At 38.3% G+C, this 8407-nt stretch overlaps 1 protein-coding gene across 1 annotated transcript; it reads right to left on the bottom strand.

Moving 5' to 3' along the window:
• Positions 1–6193: 6193 nt before the first annotated feature.
• Positions 6194–7129, bottom strand: LOC132277672 (transcription factor bHLH106-like). The gene is made up of 2 exons (XM_059779514.1): positions 6872–7129; positions 6194–6724 (listed from the first exon to the last, which is right to left on the bottom strand). The coding sequence occupies exons 1-2, from the start codon at positions 7127–7129 to the stop codon at positions 6194–6196; spliced, it is 789 nt and encodes a 262-aa protein (XP_059635497.1).
• Between the last annotated feature and the right edge of the window lie 1278 nt (positions 7130–8407).

Here is an 8407-nt window from a genome sequence, read left to right as displayed (position 1 = left end):
TAAACAATAAATGAAATACAAGGACTATCCTTTTAAAATTAGGGGTATTACAGGTTCTCTACAAGCCAGAGACATCAAGATGCCTCGTGAAGTGGTCAATAGAACTCAATAAGTTTGACATCCAATACAAGTCGAGGGTAGCAATAAAAGGCCAGGCTCTTGCTGATTTTGTGGCAGAGCTTTCTTTCTCTCTGGAAGAAGATGGAGTCATAACCTCTGAAATAACTCCTGAGAATCAGACCCAGTCGGGGGATACTTGGTCATTTTATGTTGACGAGTCATCGACCGCCCGAGCCTGTGGGGCAGAATTAGTGATTATATAGCCAGAAGGAGAGAAACTGAAACATACACTTCGATTTGGATTCAAGGCTACCAATAATGAAGCAGAGTATGAGGCTTTGATAGCAGGATTGAAGCTAGCAGAAACTCTCGGAGTACAATAGTTGAAGGTGTTTACCGATTCTCAGTTGGTTGAACGGCAAGTTCGTGAAGAATATGAAGCCAAAGATGACAAAATAAAATTATATTTGCAGAAGGTAAAAGGCCTAATTGGTTGCTTCAAGAAGTTAATGATCCAGCAAATACCTAGAATGGAAAATGAGAATGCAGACGCATTAGCTCGACTAGCAACTACAGTGAGCTTGAGAATACTAAGGCTATACCACTTGATTACTTAGAAGAGCCTAGTATATCCAAAGAATGAAAGGAAGTACACCAGTTGGAACCAGGGTTAAAGTGGGCAAACTCAATAGTCACGTACATCATAGACGGGGAACTACCACAAGACCGTGTGGAAACCCGGAAGTCAGGATCCGAGCACGCAGGTATATGTTCGTCGATGGAGTTCTCTATAAAAGGGGTTTTTTATTGCCCTTTCTACATTGTGTGATAATTGAAGAAACTCATTATATCATGAAAGAGATACACGAATGAGTTTGCGGAAACCATGGAGGGGGCAGATCTTTGGCTAACAAAGCAATCTGTCAAGGCTATTATTGGCCTACTATGCAGAGGGATGCTTTGGAATACATGCAGAAGTGTGATAAATGTCAACAGTTTGCCAATGTCCTTAGACAACCTACAGAGGAGCTAGTATCGATGTCTAGCCCATGGCCTTTTTCCCAATGGGGAATGGACTTGATTAGCCCCTTAGCCACGGAAAAAGGGCAAACCAAGCGTACTGTCGTGGCAATCTACTATTTCACCAAATGGGTGGAAGCCCAACCACTGGCCATGATCACAGCAAACAATGTCAAAGATTTCACGTAGAAACCAACAGTATGCAGGTTCGGTGTTCCCCATGTTATTGTTTCAAACAACGGGAAACAATTTGATATCGCTGTCTTCAAGGATTTATGTTCTCAGTTAGGAATAAGAAATCACTATTCTTCTCCCAGACATCTGCAGGCCAACGGGCAAGCCGAAGTCGCCAATAGGACAATACCCAGTTTAATTAAAAAAACAACTGGAAAAGGCAAAGGGGTTGTGGCCAGAGGAACTTTCAAGTGTGTTGTGGGCTTACAGAACCACTTCAAAAACCCTAACAGGAGAAATTCCTTTTCTCCTAGCTTTCAGGAGTAAAGCTGTGATTCCAGTGGAAACTGGTTTGGCAAGTTTCAGGACCACCAACTACGACCACCTCCAGAATGAAGAAAAGTTGTTAGTCAACTTGGATCTAATTGAAGAAAAAAGAGAGCAAGCCCAAGTTAGGGTGGCAGCATACCAGCAAACGATGTCCCGGTATTACAACTCTCAGGTGAAAGAAAAGAGGTTCCAGCCCTGGGATCTTGTTTTACGTAGGGTCGCCCAAGCCACCAAGGAACCGAACAAAGGTAAGCTCGCTCCCAGGGAAAGCCCGTATATTGTTCAAACGAAGAGACAAGGCACCTACTGGCTAGAAACATCAGGAGGAAAACAACTTGGCCATCCTTGGAATGCTGAGCACCTCACTATCAGTAGAATTAGAAATTAGTACTTGCCCTTAGTTTTATATTGTCTAGTGCTACTTCTAGTTAGTGTTACTTTTAGTTTCATTTTAGTATCGTGTCGCTTAGATTATTTTTATTCGTTACCATAAGTAATTTTCGGTTCGACTCTCAATAAAATCTATTTTTATCACACTAACTGTGCTAGTTTATATTTTTCATTTCGGTTTATCCTATTGATATAAAGTTGTCCCCGTATTATAAGGGACTAACATTAAAGTGCCCCGTACTATAAGGGCCCGGGCTAAATGAATCTCGTAATTGCCAACGGCCGGTGGCCTAGCAGTATCAACCTCTTACTTCGTAAAGGGAGGTCAGGGGTTCAACTCTCAGTAGAGACATGTGTGTGTGAGTACCAACTAGGAAAAAAAAATCCTATAATTCTTATCCCCGTACTATAAGGGATTCACATCAAAACGCCCCTTATTATAAGAGCTCGGGCTGAATGAATCACGTAATTCACGTCTCTGTATTACAAAGGATTGACACGAAAAATAAAGTGCTCTGCACTTAAGGACTCGAGATGAATGAATCCTATAATCTTTATCCCTGTACACACATGACCTACATTAAAAGGGTTAAGAAGAGGAGGCGGGCTATAGAGTTCGAAAAAAGAACAGATAATAGCATCGCCCAAGTCAGAGAAACTTCAAAATCACATTCATAACAATAATAAACATTATTCAAAAGGAAATACAATAAGGACAATCACACATTCAAAACATAAAATGCCCACTGGCTTGGGTCTCCTGGCTGGATCCTACTGGCTCGGGTCTCCCTGGTATGATCCTCCCTGGCTTGGTCCTCCCTTTCTTTATCCTCCCTGGGGAGGTCCACCCTAGCGAAAACCTCCTGGACTCCGGTCTCCAGGAGCAATTGGCCGAAAATGCTGGAAATTCAGGTCTTCATAGGTGGCCATAGCTTGGTGTCTGAACTCATCAAAACCGTCAGAAAACTAATTTGCATTGTTCAGGTTAAATTAAGGTGAGGCTTTGTACTCCTCCATGGCGGAAGATTTTGCAATGGTTAGTCTACCAAGGAAGTTCCTCTCGAGTCTTTCTTTCTCTCTAGCCCAACCGAGTTCAACCTCTTTGCGAGTTTCCCTTTCAGCTGCCAGTTCTGCGTCTAGTACTACTGCACTCTACTTGGAGAGCTTGGCGCGACGAGATAGCTCTTTAGCATATGCCCCCATCTATATGTAAAAGTAAAATTATTAGTTGTCAAAAAGGATTATATATTAATTAAGGGTAAAAGGAAGCAAGATAACCTTACCCAACAAACATTCTGGGCATGAAAGCATGTAAGGTACTTGGTGGGAAGTCCCTTGAGCCTTTCGGAATCATATGGATGCACCAACACGTTATCCACCATGTCATTCGCATAAGTCACATCATTTACAACGGATGCACCAGGTTAATGGGTAAACGCATTTTGAAGGAGGCGCATTCCCATCTCGAAGATCTGTTCGTGAGCAACTGCGAGAGGAGTGCTATCAGCTGGAGAGGGGTTCCCTTGATTTTGGAGTGGTCGAGTTCTCTTAGGATACCGAGGAGATGAAGTCTTCTCCTTCGAACGCTTCTCTTGAACCTGAGAAAAAACATCATTCCCAAATCTCCTCGTTGACAGGGTTGAATCGGAGCCCTCTAACGAGGCTTTGCTTTTAGAACGCTCTTCTTGAACTTGGGCAAAAATGTCTTTTCCAAATCTTCGCTCCGACAACATAATGAGTGAATCTAAGTAAGAAAAAATGAAATTAGTCTTTCAAAGAAAATAAAACAACCAGAGTCACATTAGAGTTATAAAAAGTCATACTTTTCTATAGAGGCTTGACAAAAATAAGTCATTACACCCTGACAAAGTCCAACAAAGAAGAGTGAGAACGGGGTCACCAAAGAGGAAAAAGACCGTAACGAATACCGCGTGGCTTTGTCTATATTTTCCTTTACTTTAGAGGGAGCACACGATGGGCGAAAACCTGCAAAAAGAAGTACATGTCATCTACCATGTAATAAAATGTGCATGCATAAGTAACTCACCATTGAGGTCTAACTGACCCCAAGTTCGGGGAACGGAGAATCTTAGTTTAGCATGGGTATATTGGTATGAAAATTCCAGTTCTTTCCTGAAACAAAGAAGAACTGGCTTCTCCACTCTGAATTAGATTTGGACTGTCCCTCAATTAAGAGACACTCACATCGGCTGGTCAGGTTCTACTACGATTGATCCACCCTCTTTGGAATATAACAAAGCAATACCTCGCTAATAGTTAAAGGAGGGTTACCATACGCTTTCCATAAGACAAGACACCCTATTAAAACCTTCCAGCCATTTGGGGTGAGTTGTCCTGGTGTAATACAAAGGAATGAGAAAAATTCCCTAATAAAAGGGGGAAAAGGTAAACGTAACCCAGCAAGAAAGGCACACTCAAAGAGATAAAGTTCACCATTTGGAGCCTCGGAAGCTCTTTCATGGGGAAGGGGAGCCTGGATATAAATACAAGAAAGAATGAAATACAAAAATCAGAAATTTTTCAGATCAGATTCCGAAATTGAAGACTGAACGTTGTCTCCCACGTTTACATTAACAATATCCATCACAAAGAGAAAATCAGTGGGAGAGAAAGAAAATTTACCTTGAGGATTATGAAGGTAGCATGATGTTCTTCCTCCATGCTCCTTAAATAAGAAGAACATGTGATTTTGAAAAAACAAAAAAAAAAAAAAAATAATGAAGGCGTGCCTGCACGGTCAATGATTCTTTTGCTACTGAAACATCTTTAACTTCTGCTCTTAAAGCATTTGAACTACTACTACTTTCCTTTCGTTTGAATTGCTACTACTTTATTTTCCTTTCATCTAATCTGCTACTGCTTTATTTCATTTCTTCTTTATCTATTTATTTCCTTTTGTCGGAACTGCTACTGTTTTATTTCATTTCCTCTTTATCTCCTACCACTTTATTTCCTTCTTAATTGATGGTACTTGATCACATGGGCTGAGCTGATGGTACTTAATCACATGAGTTGATAGTGATCAGCCACTATTTCAAACCTTCTAACGTATTCCATTCAAAATGCCACATGGCAGCCTCTCCTTTGCCTACCGCGTGGCAACCTCTCCTTCGCCTTCCGCGTGCCATGTGGCAGCCTCGCCTTCGCCTACTACATATGTATAGGGAGACTCCATATATCCAGTAGTGAATTATTTGATGCTATAAGATGTCCGACCACATCATTGTTGATAATTAATAACTATATATATATATATATATATGGTATAGCAATGTTTTTTAAAAGTAACCCATATTTATTTATTTTTTGCCAGTATTCTAGTTCGACTCTTGCAAGATTCAAAAAGCAGCATGCATCTGAATTTTGCTTTGCAGCATAACAAAAGGTCACCACCATGTTGCAATGGGTTATAGTTCAGATGGTATAAACTTTTCACCCCTTTGACGAGATTGAATGTTCGGAGCATTAATAAAGTTAAAAATATATAATGGATATGTCGTATGTGTGTTTGCTTAAATTTATGAAAAATAAAAATAAAAAATAATTTTAAAAATATGTGAGGCTGCAAAGAAATGGATTATACACAATTCCATTAAACGAGTCTAGCTTGAATAATATAATTCGAATGTGTTCTTAATCCTTTCAATGCTTATCTCAATCTCCATTTCCAGCATGAGTTTACGAATGACTTCAAATATAATCGATTAAACTCAAGCTCAATATTTATCCGGTTCATCTTCTAACTTTTTCAACTTATGAGGGCCATAGTGGGTAGTGAATTTTTTCAAATTAACATGGAAAACATTGTAACATTTGTTGGACTACTTTGTCTCCAATACTTGGTGCATTGGTAAAATGTTCAGATTATCAAATAAGATCATTCGAACCATTGTTGAAAATTATTAAAATTTTGTCTAAGAATATTCCATAAATTATTATAAAAATTATATATATATTATTTTATTGTCTTGACAAATAACTCCCAATTCTCTTAAAAAAAAAGAAAAAAAAAAAATTTATTTGACAAAATGAGAAGTGGAGAACTATTACAATAAACAAAAACATCTTTAGTACTTTTCCAATTTGGTTTTTTATACATAGCATTGAAAAGGTATATATATATATATATATATATATACATAACACATCATAATTTCATAAAATATGAATTTATTACCCATGATCCATCAGACCACTCTTAGTAGAGAAACCCATCAACCCACCCACTATCGCTTGAACCCACAATCCGAACCCTCTTACTAACCCTAAAATCATGACCCAACCCAACAGGCCCATTAACTGACAACCCTTGGCCCAAGCCCGCACAGCCCAAAGCCTGATTCTCCACCACCGCCTTCAAAGCCCTTTTCAACGACTCAGCACTTTCCTCCCCATCACCGCCACCATCCCGCCACTGCACCACCACCTCCGCCTTCGTCCGCCCCCCTATCGTCGCCATCTCCGCCCTCACCGCCTTACCCCCGACCGACCGGATCGCTTCCGTCAATTCCCGGTTCAGACCCGGCCTGTCCTTGCAGCACACCGTCACTTTTACCATCCTACCCTCGCCCCCCTCCTCACTGTAACTAACCGTCGCCTCGTCACTCTCGCCGGGAAACAGAAACGACCATGTCCCGGTGTCGCCGCCACCCTCCGCCACCTCCGCCGCCCTCTTACTCAGCTCCCTCATCTGACGCACCGCCTCCGTCAGTACCGTCGCCTTCACCGTCTGTTCAAATTTACAATACTGCCCTTAATAATAATTTTATTTAAGTGATGCTGTATAATATATATATATATATATATATATATATATATATATAGTGTGTGTGTGTGTGTATATATATAGAGAGAGAGAGACAGTGGGTGGGTTTACTTTGGTAGCGATGTCGGGGATGAGGAGTTGGCGGAGTGTTTGGATGTGGGTGTTGATTCGGTTTCTGCGGATGCGCTCTGCTACGGCGTGTTTCATGGACGCTTGCTCTGATTTTTTTCTCGTGATCATTGATCCTGAACTCGAGCTCGAATGATCTCCACCGTCCGTTTCCTTCTTCTTCATGCAAGTTGGTTCATGAAACAAAGCATTTCGATTTGAAATGCTCCTCAGACCATAGTAGTTCTCAAATGGAAACATATTGTTTCTTTTTCCCCTCTCTACGCATGTGTATGTCTATATATATATATGAAAATTGTGATTAGTTTTCTTTTAAATTAACATGTTTTTAAGTATAATAAATTGTGAACAAATTATGTACAAACCATATCATCACATTGGGCTTCGTATTTAAATGCTATTATTATAAAAAAATAATAATAATAAATTACGTTTAAATCATAACATTATAATAATTAAATTTGAAATATGTGTCGAATTAAAAAAATAATAATAATAAATAAATAAAGATACTCGTAATAATAATAAATAAATAAAAATACTAGTATTTAAATGATCCTATTATAAAAATGTATATTTCATCAAGTATTGGGAAGAAAATAAAATGAATCGGTTTGAAAGTGGCATTTAGTTTAGACAAAATTGATCAAAAAGAAGTGTGATTTTACACAAAATTTTGATGGCATAATTCTTATACAATTTTCCTTCAAATAGTGATGTATTTTTTTTCAAAATTTATACATAATCTAGTGGAAAATTTATATATTTAGTCTAGAGGCTTAAATAGGTTAATATTATTTAAATTAGAGAAATATTTCCATTAAATGGCAAATTAAGAGAAGCAAAACCATAAAACGAAGCAATAAAACAATGCTATTTATAGACATATAATGTGAGTATGTATAATGGATATAATATAATTGAAGAATAAATTTGATTTAAGGAAAAGGAAATACATGATCCAACTTATATTTTTGCAGCTTAATTTTATTTCATTTTATTTTTTGATTGCATGATAATTTGTGATGAATTAAAATTACAGAATAAATTATCGACCAATTACAAAGTGATACGTGAATAAAAAATTTGTTAAACATAAAATAAAATTGACGCAAATATCATGGATTGCTTCTTGACGTCTATAATCTCTCAATTAACATGGTAAGAAAGATGGAAAAAAAGGCGGGCAACCTAGAGAGAGAAAATTGGAAGTTTCGAGTTAAACAAGTAGTACACCGGTGGAAAGGAGGAAAGGCAGCCTTTTGATTCTGTCTTTTTTTTACATCAGACGGTTAAAAGGGTAAACATGAAACAGAAATATTCAGAATTTCAGACATACACAATAATGACAGAGGGGGTGGGTCCCATGGTATGACCGTAATATACGCTATATTCAAGTGCTATGGTTAAATTTGTGTTTTTCATAATTTATTTGCTCTTTATTTGAGATTTTATTTATGGTAATTAATTGGATAATTAAGATTCATGGGATTGGGATTAATTTGGTATTCTTACGAA

The sequence above is a fragment of the Cornus florida genome, unplaced genomic scaffold (genome assembly GCF_030987335.1).
Source record: "Cornus florida cultivar Cherokee Brave unplaced genomic scaffold, ASM3098733v1 CherokeeBrave_3.0.0_Hap2_Chr10, whole genome shotgun sequence".
Classification (NCBI taxonomy): Eukaryota; Viridiplantae; Streptophyta; class Magnoliopsida; order Cornales; family Cornaceae; genus Cornus; species Cornus florida.
Note: the sequence above shows the minus strand (reverse complement) of the source record. Positions and strands in the feature narration are given on the sequence as shown.